This window comes from Ixodes scapularis, unplaced genomic scaffold, assembly GCF_016920785.2.
Source record: "Ixodes scapularis isolate PalLabHiFi unplaced genomic scaffold, ASM1692078v2 PGA_scaffold11__112_contigs__length_91849675, whole genome shotgun sequence".
NCBI classification, from domain to species: Eukaryota; Metazoa; Arthropoda; class Arachnida; order Ixodida; family Ixodidae; genus Ixodes; species Ixodes scapularis.
The window spans coordinates 3,912,506-3,937,205 of NW_024609837.1; the positions used below are offsets into that span (position 1 = coordinate 3,912,506).

General features: G+C 44.1%; 2 protein-coding genes across 2 annotated transcripts in view; one reads left to right on the forward strand and one right to left on the reverse strand.

The window, feature by feature from the left end:
- LOC8034579 (phosphatidylinositol 3-kinase catalytic subunit type 3) overlaps positions 1–18,802 on the reverse strand; it is a 38,753-nt gene extending 19,951 nt beyond the window's left edge. The window contains exons 1-6 of the mRNA XM_029990993.3: positions 18,682–18,802; positions 9,920–10,108; positions 8,346–8,489; positions 7,327–7,450; positions 5,849–6,031; positions 4,472–4,543 (exon numbers count right to left, since the gene is read on the reverse strand). Coding sequence (XP_029846853.2) covers positions 4,472–4,543; positions 5,849–6,031; positions 7,327–7,450; positions 8,346–8,489; positions 9,920–10,108; positions 18,682–18,770 — 801 coding nt within the window. The 5' untranslated portion in view covers positions 18,771–18,802. The remainder of the gene's footprint in view (positions 1–4,471; positions 4,544–5,848; positions 6,032–7,326; positions 7,451–8,345; positions 8,490–9,919; positions 10,109–18,681) is intronic.
- Positions 18,803–18,971: 169 nt separating this feature from the next.
- Positions 18,972–22,996, forward strand: LOC8034578 (alpha-methylacyl-CoA racemase). The gene is made up of 6 exons (XM_029990996.4): positions 18,972–19,325; positions 19,523–19,661; positions 20,212–20,355; positions 20,854–21,014; positions 21,263–21,461; positions 22,416–22,996. Exons 1-6 carry the CDS (start codon positions 19,218–19,220, stop codon positions 22,817–22,819), a joined length of 1,155 nt encoding a protein of 384 aa, XP_029846856.2. The 5' UTR covers positions 18,972–19,217; the 3' UTR covers positions 22,820–22,996.
- The last annotated feature ends 1,704 nt before the right edge of the window (positions 22,997–24,700 follow it).

The window sequence follows — 24,700 nt, forward strand, 5'->3', positions numbered from 1 at the left end:
AACTTCTGTGTAAGATTTATTTGCCAAGGGTTCCAAATCACACTAGCGTATTCAACTTTAGAACGAACAAATGATGTGTATGCAAGGATGCGGACTTCTGGAGGAGCTAAGTACAGGTGTCTTTTCAAGTAACCCAGCGATTGGTTTGCCCTACCAACAATAAAGTCTATATGTTCCTTCCAATCCAGTTTTTCAGTTAAAATAACGCCAAGGTACTTATACTTTGTTACCCTTTCAAGATTTGTGTTGGCGAGTGTATAATCAAAAGTAATATTGCTTTTCTTGGTCGAGAACGTCATGACTTTGCTTTTTGATACGTTAACACACATTTGCCAATCCGTACACCAAGCTGTGATGGAATCAAGATCCCGCTGCAATTGCGAAGCATCGTCCGAGTTACGTATTTGCCTATAAATAACGCAATCGTCAGCAAACAGTCGAATTTTAGAGGTTATGTTTGTCGGGAGGTCATTGATATAAACAAGAAAAAGAAGCGGTCCAAGAACTGAGCCCTGAGGAACTCCAGATATTACATTTATTGTATTAGAGGTTTCTTTGTTAATGGTTACTGATTGTGTTCGGTGCGAGAGAAAATTAAGGATCCAATTGGTGTACATAGGGTGAAGATTTAGACTGCCTAACTTTTTCAGTAACCGCTGGTGAGGAACCCTGTCAAAAGCCTTAGAGAAATCTATAAACACAGCATCTGTTTGAACCCTAGAATGAATAGCTTCATGAACATCATTAACCAATTCAAATAACTGCGTTACACATGATTTATGTTTTCGAAAACCGTGTTGATTGCAAAAGAGGAGGTCGTTGTCTGAAAGGTGACTCATAATGTTACTATATAATATATGTTCTAAAAGCTTACAGGGGATACTGGTCAGTGATATAGGACGGTAGTTGTTAGGAGAATTTTTGTCACCGGACTTAAATATAGGCAGCACTTTAGCATGCTTCCAATCTTTAGGAATGACTCCGAAGTCAATACTCTGTTGATACAACAAACTCAGGAGACTACTAGAGTAAGGGGCAGTTAGCTTAAGCAATTTGGCAGTGATATTGTCATTACCTGGAGAAGAGTAATGAGGAAGATTGTCGATGAGTTTGGTTATACCAAGAGAAGTAAGGTTAAATTTGTCTAGAAAAGGAATGTTGACATCGGGATCACAGGTTGGCAGTGGGAAAACCTCACTGGTGAATACTTCTCCAAAGAATGCGTTCAAAGAGTTGGCACATTCAGAATCAGACATAGGGTTACCTTCGTCATTAATAAGCCCCTTAGGGGTTCCCGTGGCCCTTTGAGGCCCAATAGTACTCCAAAATTTTCTTGGATTTGATTTCAACATATCTCTAAGCTTTACTCCAAAAAAGTCTTCTTTCGCTCTTTTCACTTCTATTTTACATACCTGTGCCTGATTATAGTAACGGTTCCATGAGTCTGTATTATTGATTTTTTTCGCTTTGGCAAAGAGACGTTTTTTTTGTATTGAGGAGGCTGTTTAAAGACTTAGAAGATTGTCTATTAATGGTGATAACTCAATCTACGGGCTCTAAGTACCCTAAAAAATCAGAAATTACACTTATCTGTGACTGATTTCTCTACTAAAGCTCTAAACAAAGATTGGAACATGCCCCTCTTTCTGCGCCTTGGAACAGACGCCAGGGGGCACTGTCGAACTGCGTTTTCCAGAGTTGTTTATACTGGGAGAGCTTGGCAATTTTTTGAAGATACCGACAGTCCAGCAACCACAGCTGGAAGTAAGGCAACCAGTAGGTATCACCTTGCCTACACCATTTTGTGTGATCGAATTTCGAACCCACTCTGGATTAGGCACACAAGGTGTGCTGTGACCCACCATTGTAATAAAAGTGCTTATCGCTAATGTAAGTGTTTTTGCCACTGCACACATACTCAGTAGCTCGAACTTACTTTTCTACAATGATCTCTTAAAATTATATGAGCTTAAACTTATTCCTCTTTTGTGAAAAGTGAACTTTCAATACTTTGAATATTAGGTCTCAAAAATGAACCCCGCAAAAATTCAGTGCCGTGAAGGGCGCCATCTAGGAGAGGCACTGAATAACGGTTAAGAGTTGAGCTTGTTGGTATACATACTTGTAAATATATCAGCTTGAACTTTAGAAATAACTTTGTGTTCTAGTTATTTCTAAAGTTCAAGCTGATATATTTACTAGGAGAGGCGCTGCGGACCTTTGCACTCAGTCGCCAGAATAATTTTTGTTTGAGAAAGCTTTATTTTGTTTAAAACCAAAAGAGATAAAGCTTATTTGTAAGTTATGTTTTTGGAGATCAATAAAGGATGGCCAGTGCTTGAACATAGTGACCAACTGCAAGCATAACAAAATGTCAGAGTACAAGAAATTGTGTTTATAAAGCAACTACTAACCGCACACTTGGACTAGCGCACGTAAGTAGGGTAGCCAAAAGCAAAACCCTCCATTTTGTGCTCTCGTAAAGTCCGCTTGTTCTGGCGGGGGACAGGCTCCGCCCACTGGCCAAGCTCTCCCAGTATAAAGGGCTCTGGCGTTTTCAAACAATAAATGCTGTATTACGCCTCCTATACCCACAATTTTACGTTTTTGTCAAAATATAATGTACAACGTGCCTAAAAAGAGCAATCTTAGTAACATTCGGAATCTCCGCTTCATTGGTCAAATTTCATGGAGCTGGTGGAGACCCGAAGATGGCCCTCACAAGAGAAAAATATGCTCGTGCATTTCTATTACTGCAAGCTTACTAGGACATCTTGTTATCTGGAACAGGCCATTTTCATTGACTAAAGCCCAACAAACAATATGCCATCAAAAACAAGCTTCGACAAAAAGCACTCGAGTGCCCCTGGGAGCGAAAGCAAAACCATTTTTTTTTTTTTGCTACTTTCAGCAATGCTTATCCGACACTACCATAAAATACTGAGGAAGCGTCTACTAATAACATTTCCCAAACTTGGAATTTCTGCAAATTATATGTTAAGTGCCCGATTTGGCCGGACAAGCGCCCATGTCACGATTGACCCAGTTTTCAGTGAAAGTGAGATGGGCGCTCCCCCGGTATTTCGCGGTAGTACCAGACTCTATATTCACTTCCAGACAGCCTTTTCTCTTAGCAGTTTGTTCGAAAGGTTGTATATTTAGATTGACTAAAGCCTTCATTTCATATCAATAAAACTGTTTTCAAATGAATGAAGACGCTCATACTGCAGAGTCACCAGAGATCAGAAAAAGAAAATTCCTCGAAGCAATACAAACCCAAAACAATTCCACAGTTTTTAACCATTTTTGGTGAAAATAACTGGAAAACACTGGTCTTGAAGCTTTTTTCTTTTTTTAGACCAAATTCAATGAAACTGCACGAGCTTATACAGCTTTTTGTGCTGATTTCAAATATCTGGTCATTTTCTCAGTCAGTAGAACTGTCCTCAAGATAATTAAAGCTCACCTGCCTTTGTTTGGAATAACAATACGAAGAAAACTACTCAACAAAATATCCTCTTTAACACATGGCTAGATACTACAAAGCATAGAGAATACAATGTTGGAAGCACTTTTAAGATTAACCAATTATTAAGGATTTTATTAAAAAAATGAAGTTCAGTGCTCAATGTGCGGCTAACAAGTAATAAAACGAAAGATCAATTAAAAAATGTATTAAACCTATATTAAGAAATCTGCTCTTAACATTGTATGCTTCACACATTTAGCTACATGTCTCAGGAAAGGTTATACTTCTACCTGCCCTAGATGCACAGATATCCTTCCTGCAAATTTTGAACAAGTCCGAAAATTGTGTTTTGTGAAAATAGTGTTTTAGAGTCGACTTCAACACACATTCAGCCTGCATAGACATTATACATTGATTTATAGCTCACATATGCATCCACGAAATTAGAAACCTGGTAGATTAAAAAAAGCAAGAGCTGTAAAGGTCAACATTTCTGTTTTCAAAAAACAAAGTTTTAGGAATTTTTTGCCTCTAAAGATTCATGTCCCCCCTTCATACCACAAATTCAAAAATAAAAAAATAGGTTTCCACGACATTCTTTAAAGCTTGTAAGTGACAATGCAGTCTTTTTTTTTCATTTTGTGGTAGCATGTTATTTTATTACAATCTCTCTGTCCTTTTTTTATGCGATGACGGGCACATCTTGGATTTCCTGTTTCTTCCCATAGACTCTTAGAACGAAAAAGCCAAGCACCATAATGCCGAACGCTGGCATCCGACGTTTGCGTTTGAACAATTAGTAAGGACCACCTTCATTGAGACAAAGTCGGCTGGCTCTGTCTCTACCCACTAATTGGCACAGTTGTAGAATGTCAAGCTCACAATCATGAGGTCATTGGTTCCATTTTCATTTTCAAAACTGTACACATTTTGCGACGGTTTCCACAATTTTTATGACATTCCGCATTAAAACTTTGCATACATTTCAAGAGAGAAACTTACGAGAGAGACGTCTGGATCCGGAATGGTGACAATGTCGGCCCGCGGAGCATTCTGGCAGGCGTCGTCGCCGTCCTGGAGTCCAGGCAATGCACCAAAAACAAACAGAATTGAGGCAATTCTTCCGCAAGGTCAATACCGAGTGCGTTGCAATTAAAAAAAAACTATCCCTCGCTTCCAGACTTGAACTAAAACAGGCTTGAGCTTAGCTAGTTGGTTCATACTTCATGTGTATGTGTATGAAAAAACATACTTTATGTGTATGTTTTTTCTAGTTTAGCTGGCCTTATCTGAAGGTTGAACTAAAAGCCATGGGTTCAATCGTACCAGTAATAACGCTACACATAGTAACGAAAGATAAGGGAAATGTGAGCATAACGCGCGAGTTAGTCATATTCGCCTGCACTGAAATGACTATGGTGATGTGTAATTTTCTTCTCTCAGATTCAAAGTTTCAGTTTCAGCGACCTCTCATGAGATTTCATGCACTCGTGAAGAAAGCCGTCAGCAACAAGAAAAAGAGCTTCCAAAACATTTTTGCGATTAACTTGATGCAAAACACTTATCCCCCTACGTGCTGCCAAACAAAAAAATCCGGGAACTGGTTGGACAGAACCGGTTGTAGCGGACGACACAGGTGACAAGGGCCATGCGGGCGAGGGCAGGCGTGCAAACGTGCTATGGCGCTACCCTGGCTGCCCTTCATCTCTCTCAGTCTCTCCAGGCTCATGTAGGGGTTGCTGAGAGGGCAAGAAGGCGCGGCGCATACAGGACGTTCTCAGAATCCCTTGTGTGCACGATCTTTTGGGATTTTTGCAAACGGTAGGTTGCGTTCAATATCTCAGCCGCTGTCCGAACAAACTGGACAGTGGCGAGCAAACTCTGGAGCCTGGTGCGCGTCTCCGACTGATGCGGCATTTGGCGTCCACCCACGCATCGAAAGTGGTCACCAAGTGGCAACAAACGACGTCCCGGGAGCTGGCAAATGCGGCTGTCACCGTCGTCACAACTCCGGGCTGCCGAAGCTTTTGCAGACCGTCGAGCTGCAGAGCGACCCGCCGCAGAACAGGAGTCTACCACATCCGCTGCCGTGCCCCAGCCAGGATCATGGCACGCTCAATGACTCGGCATGTAATGAATATAAATAGCGCCAAGGAAGGACCAGGACACCGGCCCGAAGACAGAACTAGCGCTAGTCCCGTCTTAGTGTTTGTGTCCTTGTCTGCTCTTCGTGCTATTTATATTCATTATGCTTAACCAAGTAGCCCACCTACAATGTTGTGAGAGGAAACCGAAGGACCGCCTTCCAGGAACCGGTAAACATGCCGGTCGTGGGTGCGTTCCAGGTGCCGTAATGAAACGACGCGAGCCCGCACGCACCTTCTCGAAGTAGACGACGGTGTACTCGAGGTCCCTGAAGACCACCCTGGGGAACTCCACCATGAGGAACATCTGGTTGGAGCTGCACTTCTCGCTGTTGTTCACTAGCTCAATCTCCCGGAAGGTCAGCCGGTCCAGCCAGTCCACTTTGAGCAGGCGGCCGTTGCGATGCTTCTTGCTCAGCTGCCAGAAGGGATCAAACATATGCGGCCAGTAAGCTTCGGAACATACGCGCACGTGCTTAAAGGAACACTGAATTCATAAAGATTTTTTTTTTTCAGTGCCTGGGTAGACTTTTGCACACATGCATGCTTTAGAAAACACAAAAGTCCTCACATTTTTTTTTTTAAGTGCGAGGACAGGACAACGTATCTCGCAAATCTCCAAAAGTGAAAAGTTTATAGCGCAATAATTACAATGCGAGACCCATTTCGAGCCTAGAGCAATTTGGAAACATGCCACAATTTCGGGGCCAACCCCTCGAAATAAAAGCTCGCTTCAAAATCACTCTCAACTCAAAATGAGTTCCACAGTGAAAAAAATATTGTGCTATAGTCACTGACAGAATGAGAAAGGTGGCGAGTGTCTTTCGAACACCCGGCTTCCAGCATGCGCTCGTCGCCTTCTGTCGTGCTTTGGCTGCAATTGTGCACGCACAAGACGCCGAAGCATTGTCCAAGGCAGGGAGCCCGCGCTTCAGGCGGGACAACTGAAGCTCCTCCCCGTTGTTCTCATTCTGCCAATGGCAATGGAGAGTTTTAGTAGGTCGTTCCGACACCTCCGATACCCCCGACAACGACACAACGTTTGCGTAAAGTGACCAGACGTCCCGCTTTTCCGGCCGTGGTCCCGCTGTCCCGCCAGCGTGCTTGTGGGACGCCGTTTTGTTCCGCTTTTGCTTCTCGAACCGCGGATAGACCAAAGGTTCGGGTAAACGAAAGAATTGCAGCAGTGAGAGGGTGCTTCCTCTGATCAAGGAAGAAGATATGCTCGAGAGAGAAGATGCTGAAGGTTAATTGGCGTATAAAATGTGAACAGTACTATGGGCATAGTACACAAAAATAAATGCATTAATACTAAAGGAATATTCCAACCAAGTGTATTAGATATCTGCAAGCCACACAGTATGCAAATTGCAAGAAAAAGGAAAGGTATGATTTGTTACCAAAATTTAAACTGTTCAAGTCTCGCAGAACAATAACCCCCCCCCCCCCCCCCCTTCCCCGATACGCGTCCCGCTTTGGGGCCCGAGGAATATGGTCACTTTACGTTTGCGCAAAGGCGGTGGCAGCAAATCGGGCACCGTCATCGGAGTCGTCAGAACGACCCACTAAAACTTTCCGAGAGCGATAGTAGTGTGTGTCATGGCTCACGCTACAGACCCGTTTCATCCGCACACAAAGAGCAGATTGTGCTCTCGTCGACTGCGATCGTGACAACTCACGTGGAATGCAAGCGCGTTTGTATGTGTGACGCACCTTGACCAGCCTGCTCATCTGGTCCCGGCTGCCGTACACCTTTCCGGGCGTCTGCGTCTTGCTGCTACCGTCTGCTTCCACGTCCAGCCACAGGCGGAGGTCGTGCATGCCTTGACGCATGGCCCTGAAAGCCCAAGCAATCTTTTGCCACGATTGCACATGGGGCAACGATAGCTGCCGACAACTCGAGAAACGCGGGGCGTGGCGAGTCTTGAGTTATGCGCAAGTGGCACATGGACATTGCTGTTCTGCCACATAGCGATGCTGAAATCGAAATGGAGAAAGACTCCCGAATTTTTCTAAATGTGGCTACTTCCTGTCAGATTGCTGAAGACTTTCAATGTTCCCAAGCTAGCTAAAATTCCTCGCAATTATTTTGAGGGTCTTCCTTCTGTCGGGCACACTGGGATCAGTTACAATCGATTTTATGAAGAAACATAAATACTTGTAAAGTCGCCCGTTGGTGAAAAATAATAGCTGTAGTAAAGTCGATTTACAAAAAGAACAATTGCTACTACTGCATGTATATTGTAACATTACAAAAGGTTTTATGAGTGTGGTTGCGAAAATCACTATAAAACAAAAGCGTAGAACATAATATGAAGACAGGCATGTGCAGGCTTTTATACTGAAAGCCTGTAGTTGTGTGCCTTTGTCTAGATGTTTCATGCTTTCCTTTCCTAGAGTTTCAAGATGAACACCATAATTGCCTCAACAGGTATTGCAAACTCAACACAACTTTGTTTTTCTGTAAAGTATTCATGAGCTTGTAATGTTGGTGTACACACCTGAGCTACTGGAATGTGTACTAAAAATACTGACAAAGGGCTTTTCTTTTTTTTTTTTATCAGCTGATCTTATAATAATGATTCTAGAAACTTTCCCTGTAACTACTCTAAAAGGGGAACTTGCCCAGAGTTGCCAAAAACGGGAACTTATCCACGCTTGTCAAGAATGGAAACTTATCCACGTTTGTCAAAAATGGGAACTTGAGCAATCTGACAGACACAGGAACTCACCCGTACTTCCCAAAAACGGAAACGGTGGTGCCCCCAACGGGCATGCTTTTACGAGGACCGTACACGTCCCAGACAGTCAGGGCCAGCACGGCGTTGCGAGGAAGGTCGCTGAACTTCATTGGTAGGGTGAGCCACTCGTTCCAACTGGCGGAAGAAACAGAGAGACGAAAACGACTCCGTAAATGTCCGTACGAGATGCTCAAAGTCATACAAACACCCCCATCGCTTAAAAAAAAATTGTGGTTTAAAAAAAAAAGAAACAATACTTTAACATGATCAAAATCAGCGAACCACGTTAGAAAACTGTTGAAGAAAGCAGAAGACTGGAAAGACGCTGAAAACAGGACAGGAAAGATGTCTTTTGTTTTCTTCAACAGTTTCCTAACGTTGTTCGCTGATTTCAATCATGTTGAACCCGTACCAATTAGCCCAGCTCACCACCCTTCTACGCAACAATACTTCCTTACCGGTCTTTTCAGAGCAAATAAAACCTACTCCTATTACCAAATTATTGGTGTATAAGTCACAGCTTTTTCCCACATTTTTTGTTGATGTATATACAACGACACAACTTTTTTTTTTTTTTATGCATTTATCTTAACTATACAAATTTGCCACTGAAGTTGTATTTCTCTATTGGGGATTGAACCCAGAATTCCTGGCAGTGCAAGCGTCCGCTCCATGTGCTCCGAGCTGCGTTAAATGCTGGCTCGTATGCTTCCGCCTGCTTACAACAGAGTTCTTGCGATCTGTATGTATGTATGTATTTATGTGGCGCTTGCTCTTTGAAACGAGCGTCTACGAAACAGGCACGCTCCCTGTTGCTGTCCCTTCCGCCTTTGATTCTTCTAAATCCTCCACCCAGTCTCAGGTAATTTAAGAAAATGGTAAAAAAAAAAGAAACCGGAGTATTGTTGCTGCTGGAGTCGCCGCGCTGGCGCTCCTCTTAGCTAATGAGCTGAAACAGCTCGTCAGATCTCCTGAGAGTCGTATCATTGAGAACTTCCTGGAGCCTCTCCTGATGCTTGTCTTTTACAAGATGCTGGTGCCATCTATCGGGCAGCCATACTTCGGACATCCATATATTTCCTAGTTTTTTCACTTTTTCTTGGTGCGAAAAACTTAAGACAATATTATAAAGTTTCTGGTAGGTAGCACTTAGGTTTATTCTCGCAAAACCTTCGCTCTAGCGAAATCCAGTTCTAGGGCTGCCTCATAGACGGCACCAGCGGGTCCTCTGGTTGCGAGAGATTGCTAGAGAACTCAGCTGCAAGCAGACGCAAGTGCGCAAATGAGCCCTCGCACACTCGGCCGCCAAACCCCCTGACCGGACTGAAGGCTGATTCACACTGCACCTTATCCTTGCATTTTCTTACGTTACGTGCAAGTCGCCGAAACATTCGTGTTTCGAATGTCGCGTGCCATGTTTTTTCTTTGAACTGGTAGAAACACTTAATATGAAGCACAGATGTCCCGGTGACTTGTACGTAAGATTTTGTAATGTAACGTAAGAAAACGGGGCAGTGTAAATGGGCCTTTAGACACGTGCCCGAGAAGACGGGGGCGGTACCCACTTCCAACGGGTGGTGAAGGGCTTGTAGGAAGTCTGGACGGGCAGGGCCAGGGGCTTGCCCCCGGAGAACACCTGGCACGAGACGACCAGGTCAGAGCAGTGGTCGTCGTACAGCCCGGAGTGCTTCAGCATCGGATCGTTCATGAGCGCCCGGTAGCTCGGCTTGTCCCGCTTGCCCTCCAGGGTGCCACTGAAACGTGGATGCGCATTTGCAGAAATCTGTTGGGCGGGGTTTCGTGAGCGTGCATTGGGCCATAATCTTTCGCAGTCACCGACGAGGAGAGAACGGGAGGGAAGAGATTCAGTCATCCCACCTCCGGCACGAGCTTCCAAACTTCGCCGACGCTCCGACGTCCGATGCACCTCGAACACGAGCGAGCGCGGTCAAAACGCGGCGTTAGGCATGGTGTGAGGGCTGGAGGCTGGGCATTTGGAAGACGTGCCCTCCTATAGTCTGTTGCAACTCAAAAAGGTAGGGCGAGAGAAAGGAAGGCCGGAGAGAAGAAAGCAGACGGAACGCTGGAGAGGAGAGGGGGAAACCTCCTCTTCTTTTTAGCGTTCCGTCTGCTTCCTCCTGTCCGGCCTTCCTTTCCCTCGCCCTACCTTCTTGAGTTGCAACGGACTATAGTGACCACATATCCGACAACGACAAAATGGGTATAGAAGACTTAAAAGAAAAGGAAATTAAACCACGAAAGAAACCGGGAAAGGGGAAGAGACGACGGCATGCGGGGACGTCGGAGTCAAGCTCCGATGGACCGCACGCAAGAAGCGCCGTCCAGCATATTTACGACTGATCGTCAAGTTTCCGCCATGTTGGGGAGTTGTTGTATCGACGGTTTCTGCCGAGAGACATTAGTCCCGGCAGAGTGGGAGTTGGAGATTTAAAACATGATCGCACGTGGTCAGTACGGTCCTGACCAATCGCGCAACATCTTTGATGAAGGCCATTCACTTAGGTAGACGGTCCAGTTCGTCGCCTCGTTGATGGGTCTTGTAACTTCATTGCTAACAATGCCTTTTCCACAATCTAGTGGCCCTCTTTTCTTCTTTTTTTTTCCTCATTGCACCAAAACTAGACGGCGACCCACCAAATGTACATATACCTTGTCCTAACATGTCAAAAACCGAGTTGAATGCAGATACGCAACGTCCACAGACGGAGGATGACGGAAACCCTCCACTATGGCATTAGAACAGTGAGTAGAGAAAAGGGCAGTTAGTCTGGATTTACCCACTATGGCGCACCGTGCATTCACGAGGGCGCCCATCAAACCACTCTGCCATCTTGGCTGCGAGGCAGCTATGCAGCTGCCTCGCCTCAGACACGATCACATGGTCGTGTCGCCGCGGGGTCGATCGGGATCTCGAACTCGGCTCCCGACGTGCCGCTTTATCTCCCAGCCACTGGATGGCGCTGCAGGCGCCCCATGGCGGGCGAGGAGAAACCTCCTCGCCCACCGATCGAGATATACTCGGTAGACGGGGGGCGAAGAGCCTCTTGGAACTTCGGACGCTACCGAGCCCAGGCAAGTGTGGGGCGACCGCATCTAGGGTAATCGCGGGACACGGCGAATCGGCGGCGGTACGCGAATTCCTACACCGCTAATCATACCAATCGGTGTGATTAGTGGGGTAGCCAGTACACTCTCCTTCATTTACCGCACAATACCACGCATCCACCCATTCCACACTAAGCACCCCTTCCCAAACTTGTAAGATCTGAAAAGATACGCACAGTACGTTTATATGTAGAATTGAATGACTGCACAAGCGCCCATCCCCAATTTTTTTCACGATTATCTCTAAATTTTAAGTGGGCGCTTGCCGGTATTTTACGGGAGTTGGTTTTTCCCTTTTTTTTTTTTATTTTGAAAACTGTATAAAAGATGAGTTTTCAAACAATGCCCCAAAGGTTCCCGGCTTTTTGTGATGCGTGGCATAAATGCAGGGCTTAAAATACCTGTTTAGCGCTCCAAATATTAAACTGGGATTCGGGAGTGATTAGGATGATGACCCCATAACAACCCCCATTGTCCATTACGTGCACGTAATGCACAAATCGCAGCACCGAAGTGGCCAGTTCTAAAGTGGCAAGAGAGGCTCCCTTCTCTAGATATACGCAATAAGCTGACTGTATTCGATTTGGACGCAATTTCCAACCACACACGAATAATTTCTTATTTATGAACTATGTCGTTAATTTTACCAAGCTTCCAGTGCAGCATAATTGGCGGTAACCATGTGGGAGAAATTGAACGCAGAATGCCGCGATGAAGAGGACAATAATACAGCAAAAGAAAGAGTGATTTTCATTTTTTTTGATATACACAAAGAACTTTGGGCATTACGCAGGGTGTAATTCATATAAAAACAAAGGTATGCACAGCAGTAAACAACATATACCGTAACATTCCGAAAGATGCCCCACACCCGAAAGACAACCCACCCGTTTTTGGCACGATTTGCTATTCTTTCAAAAACACAAAAAGATAGCCCAGCCCACCTCTAGTCATTGGAGGGCTCTGGCCCATGGTGACCTCGGCAAAATTCGTGTTACCGTAGGCGCAGCGGGAGGTAAGTGAACATTGCAAACTGGGAAGGACGGTTTTCCACGCTCCATTGCCATAGAAAAAACCGAGGAGCAGCCGAGCCTTAATTTTCGATGTTTTGAGCAGAGCCTGCTCTTTTTCCTCAATGTGAAAAAAAGCTTGGCAGGTCACAGAATATAAAAGTAGCGTTCTTAAAAATTTTCTTGATTGCACACCGAAAGTTAACCCACTCCTCATTTTCACTACGCTTGCTCTCGCTTTTAGGTGGGCTACCTCTCGGGATATAACGGTACACAAAACACTGCTTAGCTAAAATATTCTTTTCTTGAAAGAAAATATTACTGGAAAACAGGCTGCATAAGTTTAATAACAATTAAGTCAATCTTTCTAGACGGGAAAAAAGGGCTTTATGCTGAGAAATGCGGGTCAGAGTCAAGACCTTTTACATTTGTGCTGTGCAACTGGAATTGTAAATAACACGTTTACCGACTGAGCCACATAATTTTAAAGGTCTATTTGCTCACTTCAGTAAATTAGGTGATATGAGGCAGCATCAAATAACAGAACTCACTCACAGCGCAGAAGCCAAATTGATTTGTCTATGCTGTTAGAATTCTGTATGAATGGCAAGAAAATATTACTGGATGATAGGTTATGTAAGTTTAATGGCGTCTAAGTAAAGCTTTACTGATGGGAAAAAGAGCCTTCTGCTGGGAAATGCGAGTCAGTACCAAGACCTTTTACATTTCGACTGTGCAACTCAAATTGTAAATAACACTTGTTTAACAACTGAGTCACATATTCTTGAAGGTCAGTGAATTTGGTGATATGAGGAAGCGTCAGATATCAAAACTTATTCGTAGCACAGGAGTCAAATGTATTTATTTGTGTAGAGTGTTAATAATTCTGTATGAATTCTAAGGTAGGAAATACATACACATATTAACAGTAGATCAAAAACAAAAAATGAAGGTGCAATGAAGGAAACTACACAACAAAGAAGTACTTAGTAGTGCATTATTCAAAGTACTCAGTGATACCAAACTACCAAATCTTTTAAGGAGCTTGTTCCATCTGCTCATAGTATTAGGGAAGAAGGAAACAAAATAGTCCCGTCCCATGACAATTCCATTAAACATCAAATATATCTCTCAAATATCATTTATAGACCCTGTTTCTTCTGTTAATTAAATAAAGTCTTCAAAATAGCTTTGAATGTTACTTCTGCAATCTACACCAACCATTTAAGTCTATACATAGAGGGTATTCAAGTCAATGAAATGATAAAAAAAGTCAATGATGCATTGAGAATTTTTTTTTGTAATGAATGAACAGATAATAACTTGTGAAAATTTTAAAGTAACAAAACAAAGTCAGTGTTCCACAAACAAAAGGAAGAACAAATTAAGAAATCTACTAAACTTTAAAAAAAAAAAAAACTAAACTTGCAGAACAAACATTTTTTTGATTCACGCATGTCACAAAATAAATTTTTTTCCCAAAAAGGTGTGTAAGAGATATTGGTGGTGCCTCAGCCCCCCAAGAATGAGTCACGATTCAAAAATGAGTCAGATTTGTTTTAGGGTTAGTGCTGGCACAAAAAGCATTTGAATGTGAAGTGCTGTGACATGCAATTTTTGTGTCGTTTACAAAATGCCTTTGTCATGTAAAAAGTGCTATGTAGGCCAGACAGAGAGGTGTCTGAATGACAGGCTAAGGAAGCATTCCTATTTACAATGGGGCAGGCACGTAGCCAGGATTTTGTTTCAGGGGGGGGGGGGGGGGGGGGGGGGCATGATAAACTGCTGTATGAGGGGGAGGGGGGAGAGGAGGTCTCAGCAAAATGGAAGATTTTGGGAAGGTGCCCGGGCCCGATGCCCCCCCCCCCCCCCCCCCCGGCTACGTGCCTGCAATGGGCCACGATAGTTCAAATTCTTCCTTTGCACTGCAGGGGCTGTCAGTGTATGCCTAACTTCAGCAGGGTCACTCTCTTCGAAGCACACAGGGAAAGAGTGACAAGGAAAATATTTGTCGCAACCTTTATTGCAAGCTTGGGGGAGAGGTGCACCAGCGAACTTTTTGTGGCTCTATCAGAAAAAAGGTGGTGTTCTCGAGGCCAGGAATGAATTGCATTGCGTACGGTTATTATCTCGGTGATAATGTGGTACTTGGATGGAAAGTCTATTTATTTGTTTATAACCCGATTAACTTACGTCGCTTGTTTTTTAAGTGCCTTTTCGTCTATTAGATTTTGGTCGAGAGTACACCGGTGTCCTGTCATGGTTGTGTCTTTTCTTCGTCTGCGTCTACTGAGCTGTTCATCTTCATCGTGTACGTTTACCAACTGGCCCAATTTGCTACCTTAGTAATTCATTACTTGCAGCTGAAGGTGTAAGGTATCTGCTCTATTTGGCTCTATGCCAGTGCTTAAGACACTGTCTTTCACTGAATTTTACAATGAGATTGCCGTGATAAGAGGCAATGCTCTTAACTGTCTTAGAAGGTTCAGCACCCTATGACACTCTAACCTATGATTTATAAAATGTACAAAACAAATGCACAAAATATGATGAATGTAAAACTGTGTAATGAAACCTCAAACGACGAGTATAGAGCCAACAAATACACCTAAATGCATGAAATGCTGCTTAAACAATGTAATTCAAACTGGGTAGCAAAAAATATGTATTAATTTGAATAGCATTACCTGCTCTTAGAGCTAGGTAATTTAATTTAATTACATTTCATACATATGTTACCCTTGTATATATGTGACAATTAAAGACTAGCATTAGAGAAGCTTTCAAGCGATACAGGTGCTATTTGGTTCCAATTATGTGCTAATCAAAATTAACATTTATTTAGAACAGTGGCTCCCGAATGGGGGTCCCGGACTCTTTTAGGTCTGCAAAGGCATTTTGAAGGGTCTGCTAAGCAATGCCTGATCACTCAAGCCCAGCAATAAGAGTCACATTTTTTTCAGATTGAGAAGAAACGTTCAAATTTTTGGGTGAGCTTTCTGATGTATATATCAATGAGAGAAGTATACTTAACACTAACACCTAGTTACATTCATTTATTAAACCATTATCATAATTAACCTATAACTTTCCCCTTCCCTCCCCACAAATGGCGCCCTCTATCATCTTCGCCAATCCACAAAGGGTCCACGAAACAGCAATGTTTGAGAACCGCTGAGTTAGAACATGGTCCACTCAAGTTGGACGGCACCTTAAGATGTGACTTTCAAACCACAAGGCTTTGTACATACTTCGGAATTAAAAACAGCGCGGAAAGACGAGGACCAGACAAAGAAGTGACACAGACGTAGCGCTACGTCCGTGTCACTTCTTTGTCTGGTCCTCGTCTTTCTGCGCTGTTTTTAATTCCGAAGTATGTACCAACTCGCCCAAGCCTCAACTTTAGCTTTGTACATAGTTGAACCGGTTAAAAGTTTTCAACGATTAACCGGTTCAACAAAAATTTATCAACTCATCTATTCCCCATGGGATTCCAGCTGGGAACGGCCTTCTCCAATCTAGTTATTATCACGGAAGCACAATTGTTCCGCGAAAATCTAATGCCATTTTTTAACATTACGCATTCTTTGGCTAGGTGTTCGGCATCTTGTGAAGCCTAGACAAAGGTGCAGCCTGTAAAAAGCATGGCTTTTCGAGTAAGGGGGAATAGGCCATCGCAATAAAAAGGGTTTGCACCAGGTGGGAACGGAACCAGACCATATAGTTAAGCGAATTATATTTTTCTCGGCATGTTACGACACATCACCGTAAGCTGAGATGACATTTGGCAGGAAAGCCCTGATGGGCATCCGCACTGCGTCCCGCAGGTACCAAGTTGACACCCTGTCACGTTTTCATGTGAAACATTCTTTGACTTGACTCGACAAGATACAAAACGTAGTACTGAGATATATCTACCGACGGTTTAATAGATTCGATTCCCCAACAGACATGTTACGTCTGTCCAAACTTCCCACCCTTACTCAACGACGAAAAATAGCTCGGTTAAAATTTCTCTATTCTCTTTATTTTCATAGATTGGGCATTCAGCCACAAAGTTATATTTCACAACTTGACACGCGCTCGACAAGGCATCATCATTCACTCACCTTAACCTCCATATTTGCAAGGACTAATCTTTACAAGAATTCTTTTTTTCCCAGAACCATTGAAGATTGGAATAAGTTGCCAAACGAAGCCTTCGAAACTGAGATATCTTTTTTGTTGTATCTTTAATACTAGCACCGTCATCACATTACAACCTATTTTCGTTTGCTGCTGTTGTTTTTTGCTTTTTGGAATTTATGTTTTTTTTCTCTAGGGGGCAGTCTGGTCCCAAACTGCAATTTTTTTTTGTTTTGTTTATGCGCACATTTGAAAACCTCTGTTATAAAGTGTTGTTTATGCTGTATGGTAAATTGTATAACGCAGCCTTATATGTACGCGTCTGTGTTCATGTGTTTTGCCGTATGTATTACTATTATATTTATTATGTATGCTATCCCTCCTGCTTGGGCCCATGTGGGGCCTGCAGTATATGTAAATAAAAAAAAAAAAAGGTGTTCAGCATCTCGTGAAGCCCCGATAAGGATGTGGCCGCGAGGCTTGACACCGATTGGTTGACGGTTGGGAAAGGAGGAGTGAGGTTGTCAACGCTGATTGGATAATGGGGAGGTCATGTGACTAGAGGAGTAGGCGAGGAGGAGCTTGACCACCTGTATGCACTGAGGGAGAGGAGCTCGAGAGTATGGAAGGCTGTGGAAGATCACCAGGTTTATCAGCCCGGTTAGCGCTAGTATCGCTTCATTCTAGGGACAACCATCAAGTGTACACATGCCATGCGTTAAACTATCTGATGAAGAATGCCCTGAACATAGGCGTCCGGAAACCCAGAGTATCGCTAGACGTTTCACGTATGCAACACTATTGCCTAGCAATTTACCGTACATTTGTTATCTACTGCATTCTCATAGTGAGGTAGATTGAAGATGTTTAATCTACTTCAGGTAGGAACTGGATATTTAATTAATTTGTTTCTCGTTGCATATGAAGTGTAACCACACATATTTATTTTGTTGTATGCATATTTTATTCTTGTTTAATTATTTTCTCTGTTAAATTCTGAGCATTACTTTTTTTTAAATTGATTTTGCGCTTTTGTTTTGTGCACTGCTTTGTTTATATCTTGAATATTTGTGGTTTCTTAGCCTCCCCTTACCATAACGTTTCCTTGCTATGCTCCATTATATAAAAGACGTAGATAAACACATCAAGAGGGCTAGAATGGACATTTACGTGTACGTCTTAAAGGTTCACGGCAGCGACGTATTGGCGTCGGATTGGCGGAGGCAATAACCTAGATAGCCACTTTTCTTTTTCATTGGCGCCTTTCAACTAGGAGGAGTAGCCAACGCCAACGACTCGGCTGACACGCGGATCTACGATAGCGGTCAGTGGGGAATAATTAGCTATCGCTTACTAATACTAATACACCAACGGGGTCACGAGATATCGCGGAAGTGGGTCAGCACTCGTCGCTGCAGGACGGAGCACATTTCAAAAAGCAGGGCATCAAAAATATGCGTAAGATCCAACATCTTACGTGACATAAACAAGAAAAAAAAACAACTGCTAGAATGTTTTTGTACCGTATTTTCATTTTAGGAAGGATCTTTTATTTTTGCGTTTTTATTTAAGTGTTTGTGCCGCATATCCCGAGAAGCCGCGACTGTTTTCTTTAACAAATACCGGCCGCTAACACAATGCAAGCGTCCGTTAACAAGTTGACAAACGTCGCGTAAAAAAATAAAAATAAAATAAGAAGAATAACACTTTAAAAGAGCCGTCCGCGCGCTCGAGCATGGAAATTTGTAAAACGCTGAGTTCTGAAGTAATCGCATAAATATTGCTGCAGAATAAAAAAAAAAAAAATAATAAAAAGGTGTAGGAATAAACAAAGCGACGAGGAGTCTCAAATGATAAATAGGCACAAAGATATAAAAAAAAAAGAAAAAAAAAAAACCTTTTAGAGCAACAAGGGTTTCTTCAGAACGAAAACAAGGAGAACAGCTGATAGCAATTGCGTTCAGAACACCCCCTTCTCTTGGCGCACTGTATCAGCTTATGGTTCCGGCTTTAGATCGAGGTATCCAGAACGGGGGATGGATGGGAAAGAACTCGAAGATACTCACACTTTAATTTTGAAATTGGTGTCCAAGTCACAGCTATAAATATGACGAAACGTTTGGAGCGACTCCGAATCGTCCGAGTACGCCGCCATTTTGTAATGCTTCCGTCACGCGGAGAATAGCCGTAACGTCATGAACGCCACAAAAATAAGAAATAAAACAAACTATATAGTGTAACTAGTATCATAAAAATTTTAGAAATTTATTATTGTAATTTAACTTAAACTTGAGCATTAAAGTGAATGAAAGCTTTTAGTAAACACGCCCGGCTATCTGCGGAGCTATTATCCCGTACAAAAGCGCAGACGACGTAGACAGTAGTAGACGGTAAAAACAGGTAGAGCGTTGAACGCGAAGAACAAACAAAAACGCCGCCGAGTTTGCAGTGGGGCGGCGGCATTTCCTCTTAAGAGCTTCTTTTCCCATTATTGTTTTGCATCCCTCTTACAGTGACAAGTTATCAGTCCCCCAAAAATTCCCACTTCAGAACGGGACCGCGCAAACACGGTTGAACGGTCGCATCCTCTCAGCACTGCGTGATGGCATTAAAAGGGATCAAAGTGTTGGAGATGGCCGGCTTGGCGCCGGGCCCCTTCTGCGGCATGGTCCTGCGGGACTTCGGAGCCACTGTCATCCGTGTGGATAGGGTAAGTCCGTCTGCAACGGACCTCAAATATAGTTCACGACTCGCTCAACCATGAGTCACGATACAGAAGTTTGCGAAACGGGTCTGTCACACGTGCGCAAAAGGCTTCTTTGAAACTGCGCATGCGTGAAGGCACCTTCCCCATCGGAGCTGTACCGATCGTTCGGGAAGCGATTCCCTAAAGTACTGATTTTATAGCCCAGGACTCAACTAGACGCGGACCGGCTCTGTCGAGGGAAACAATCGATCGTGATCAACATGAAGAACAAAGAGGGCATCTCTCTGATCAAGCGCATGGCAGGTGCATCGGATGTCTTGATCGAGCCTTTTAGGCCAGGTAAGGACATCTTTACTTCATCTGGAAACCAGGTATCATAACCTCGATTTATAGCGCCTTTTTCAAAACCTCATTGTGTGCGTGTGTGACATTGATAGCAACATCTTCTGTGTTAGCCAAATGGTATCTCACTTTTTAGTTCAACTACAAGTGATTAAATATATACGATCCACGAATTATTATACCTTGAACATAAAGCTTGCACGCACGTTCGTAGACGGTGGGCAAAACCTTGCTTGCTACATGCCATTTGGCAGTTCATTTATCGTATAGTAGAATTTTCTTTGGTGAAATGGTGCCTGTAATAATAATCTAGAAACATGTCTATTAACATTTATGACTACCGACACATTTAGTTAATTTCACATGTGTCTACCACTTGGAATGGAACGAGTGAAAGCCACATATCTTTTCTCTGTTTAGAGGATTAGGAACTTGTCAGACAACATTCCAGCATGTCTCAGCAAATGTCGAGATAAAGGAGGCACTTATCGTTGTGCGGTGCCATCACCGAGGTAAGACTGCAGTCGACAATGTCTGGCGAATGCAGGAGTGATGGAACGGGTTGGCCTTGGCCCCGACGTCCTGCTCCAGACAAACCCTCGCCTGGTCTACGCTCGGATAACGGGGTTTGGGCAGACGGGACCCTTCTCCATGATGGCCGGACACGACATCAACTACCTTGCCCTCTCCGGTACCCATCGTTGTCCTCGAACCGAAACACAAACTTCTTTTATCATAAAGAAACTCAAAACTCAATCCCTAAAAGCATTCTTTTTTTTTTAATCTGTTGTGAATGAACATCGTTTGTCATAAAATGAACTTTCTCCTAACAAACCCCAATCATTGTAAAACAAACTTTCCCTGAAAAAAAAAAAAAATATATGTTTACCGCATTGCTTACGTTACAAGGCACTTTTGAGTGTGTTGAGCGAAATAGAAGCATGCTGAAAATCACTCCCCTTTTCACAACCTACGCACTGACTATGAGGAATTTTTTGGTGTGTGTGAGAAGTTTGTTTTGTGACATATGTGTCCTCTCCAGGCAATTAAACAGAAAATTGGGAAGGTTCAGTGTCTTTTCAATACTCATAATAATATAAATAATAATGATAATCTTAGTTAAAAGTGCATCGTCTGACTGTTTGCTGCGCCATCCGAAGGTCAGTGCAGAAATGCTCCGCGTTTACAGGTGTGCTCTCCATGCTGGGAGAGCACGGCCGCAAACCCGTATTTCCTGTGAACGTGATAGCCGATTTCGGGGGCGGCGGACTTCTCGCCGCTCTCGGAATATGCATGGCTCTCCTGGAACGAACAAGGTCTGGCAGAGGTCAAGTGGTTGACACCAGCATGGCAAGTACCCGTTTCTGTCCTAGGTAGAAAGTTGTACGGAAGCCTCGCTAGGTGGCACGAGCTACCACCCGATTTAGTGGGTTCAGCCGTACGCATCCCTCTATTGATCTGTCCATGTGGGGGAGGGAGGGGAGCCTGGATCATTTTGGGAGAGTTTCGACGCCGAAACCTCTCCCCCCTCTGCCATTTCTGGCGAAAAATTCTATTTTCAGCCAAGAAATGCAGCCTCATCCTGTTGTCGCACACAGGTAGAAGGAGCCGCCTACCTCAGCAGTTTCCTGTGGAGAACCCGGAGTTCCAACATGGCGGTGCCCATCTGGATCGATGAGAGGGGAAAGAACATCCTGGACGGAGGAACCCACTTCTACAATGTCTACGAGACCAAGGACCGCAAGTACATGTCCGTCGGAGCCCTCGAGCCGAATTTCTACAAGGAGCTCCTCCTGGGTTCGTGGAGAAACCATTCTTTAACTGCCAATTTTTTCGCAAAGAGTATTGTTATGTAGTTTGGGGTTGGGGTGGTAACATAATGTTTTATTAACGTACAACAAGCGGTCGGAATGACAGCAGCTTTCCATCCTCGCGGTTCCGCAGTCAGCTCCCTCTGACGAGTTTCTTAGCCTTCCTCGGCAGCAGGTCGGTGGTGCCATCTAGTACTTGCATTCTCTCAAAATTAAGAAAAATTACTTAATTACCACGTGCACGCTACTTCTATACATACAAATCAGCTGCCTCGGTGGCCTCGAGACAAAGCGCCGGCCTACGGATCCTCAGGTGGCAGGTTCGAGTCCCGACTGAGGTGCCCGCAATCTGTCGGTGGCTTATTGCAGAGAATGCGCCGTGTAACCAGGCTTTGGCTTGCATGTCAAAAGTTCCCCAGGTGGTCGAAATTAATCCTCAGTCCTCCGCTGGGACGTGCCAGCTGCCTGTCGTTGGTTTGGCACATGAAACCGCCAAATGTGGCATTTCTATATAAATCCAGTCAAAGTTAGGTAGGACTCAAAAAGGGTGGCGATGTGGGTTAGTTGGTTCATACTGACGAAAAGGCAAACAGCGCGCAGTAAACGGGGACTAGAGGAAGTGCAAACAGGCAGCGCTTGTCCTGTTTGCACTTCCTCTAGTCCCCGTTTACTGCGCTCTGTTTGCCTTTTCGTAGGTAGGACTCCTCTTTTCTGCACTGAGACAAGTTCATGGATGTAGAAGGGAAGAAGCGGGAGCCAGCACACGCTGATGGATGGCACCCAGTTTATCTCCGTCAACCATAAGGCAGCCTCGACAGACTCCCTTTATAGCAGACAGATGTGTCGCTTGATATTGGCTGAAAGCCAGTGTCATGCGTGCAAAAAGGAGACTCAATTCTTACACGAGGCATTCAAATTATTTAATGAGAAATTTCCGCAGGCCTCGGGTTGGAGCCAGACACGATACCACAAATGGGCGACTGGGAGGAGTCGAAGCGGGTCTTTGCCGAAATCTTCGCAAGCAAGACGCAGGACGAGTGGTGCCGCATCTTCGACCAGAAGGACGCATGCGTCGTGCCGGTCCTTGATCACGATACGGCGCACAAGCATCCGCACAATGCGAGCCGCGAGGCCTTCCACGAATGCAGCGATGGTCCTCCGATACCGCGACCGGCTCCACGCCTAGACCGCACGCCCGCCGAACCGGACTACAAGGAGCCCCTGGTCGGAGAGCATTCCGTAGAGGTCTTGAAGGAGGCCGGACTGTCCGACGGCGAAATTAGGGCGCTCTTGCAGAGTGGCACCGTGGAAGCACCCGGCTTTGACCCGAACTCGAAGCTGTGAGAATATTTCAGGCATTACGGTAAAATACCAGGATGCTTTCACTGGAAACTGGGTTAATGTAGATGTGGGTGCTTGTCTGGTCCAATCGGGCGCTTAACGTATAATTTCCAAAATTCCCAAGTTTGGGAAAAGTCAATAGTGGGTGCTTAAATGAAGTAAATGCTTCTGTATTTTTTTTTTTTTTTTTTTTTTGTGGTAGGTTAGTTGAAGGTACCGGTCTGGGTGTATGACCTATAATGAAGCCTTACACTCTTTCCACTTTAGCAGTGCAAACGCTGGAGAGTAGAGAACTTTGTAAGAGGGAATTATCTTGCCTTTCCTAAACTGAAACAAACTTAGTGTCAATCTAGAAATTATGGTGCTACTAGGGCACCGCAAATGGCTACGTGTTCTGTGGTGCTCCTAGGCTTGGTCTCCCAGCATGAAAGTACGACGACAATTGTGTTTGCCCGTCGCATTGAGCCGGACGCAAGCCATTGCAGCAAGTAACACCCAAGGCTCCAGGACGTTATACACGATGAAGCAAACGAGGAATGTGGTCTACACACTATACTGGGTTTGTCGGTTCGACCAATTCGCAGTTCGTCTGGTGGAGGGCGAATTCCAAACACCCTGCTACTCAACTTGGTTGTCTGCGTCTCCGCCCGCCGTAGACCCTGGCAAGTTTCTTGGACCTATTAGGAGCGAAGCTCCTCAGAGTCTAGCCTTGTCCGGCGTCCGTGCTCACATCGATTGCCAGCCCATCTGTCTTCTTAAAAAAAAAAAAGAAAAAATGTTTGCACAATCGACAGGATTCAAAACTGTGCGGGGAGACCCAAATGGATTTCTAGTCCATCGCCTTAACCACTCGGCCACGACTGTGGGACGGGTAGGGGGCTCTGAGATGTGGTAGTAACTCAAGAGCTGGGGATGTCATGGATGAAACGTTGCATGTAGCCGCTCAAGGTCTATACAGGAGAGGGCGCTGCGGCCAAATGCGTATATAATCACGTTAAACTTTGCATGCATTGGCTTATTGTTTAAAGACGAGAGGGCGCTGCTGTCAAATGCGTATACAACCTACTATCAGCACTACCTATGAACAAAATCAGTATCATCAGCACCACCAGAGCTACGCCCCACTCAACATTATTCACGACGTGGAGATGCGGTCATATTCTTTTACAGAAAGAGCTACGATTTGCAATTTTACAATAAAAAACCGACCTGTGAAATACACCTTTGACGAAAAGTTTAGATTGCTGCGTGCAGGCGTCAATTTTTATGGTCCATTTTAGATTGAGTCTGGTGACTTAGGTCACCCTATATTTTGTATTCCTCCCCAGTCCAGTTTCGGTTTCGAGCAGGTGCGTTTTGTTATTTTATTAAAAATATATGTGACACTGTAGCAGGACATTGATGGGGTAGTTTTCTAACATCGTGATAAATCGCCGGCCAAGAAAATAAAATATTTTTGGAGGGTGTCATTTTCTCTTTAAAAGAACCCTGAAAAGAAAAAAAAAAAGTTTTTTTAAACAGTGGTTGGGACACGCATGTCAAAACATTAATTTTACTAAAATAAAAAAAAGAATTGGAGCATTATTGATGGCACGAGACGCGATTTGGTTGGTAGTCACCTCCTTTCCACTTGTTTTCTCTCTGCCTTTCGGGCGTGTGGAAGAGACGTGGATTGGCTTCGGGTTGAGGTGGAAAAGTCGAATGACCATCTCATTGAGCGAATGACCATCCCGTGACGTCATGAACTTTGCACACAGAATTTCAAATAAATCTCTCGCAGTCAATTTTGGTCTCAAAAAACGTTTTTCGCATAAAATTTATTTTTTGACACGCGCGTCCCAAGCAGATTTTACAGTTTTTTTGTTTGTTTTTTTCTTTTCAGGG

Excerpts from the sequence above, each read along its gene's own strand:
- LOC8034578 (XM_029990996.4), top strand. The coding sequence starts at position 19,218 with ATGGCATTAAAAGGGATCAAAGTGTTGGAGATGGCCGGCTTGGCGCCG. Across the intron at positions 19,662-20,211 it reads GATCGAGCCTTTTAGGCCAG|GAGTGATGGAACGGGTTGGC; the intron begins GTAAGGACATCT and ends TGGCGAATGCAG. Across the intron at positions 21,462-22,415 it reads CTACAAGGAGCTCCTCCTGG|GCCTCGGGTTGGAGCCAGAC; the intron begins GTTCGTGGAGAA and ends AAATTTCCGCAG.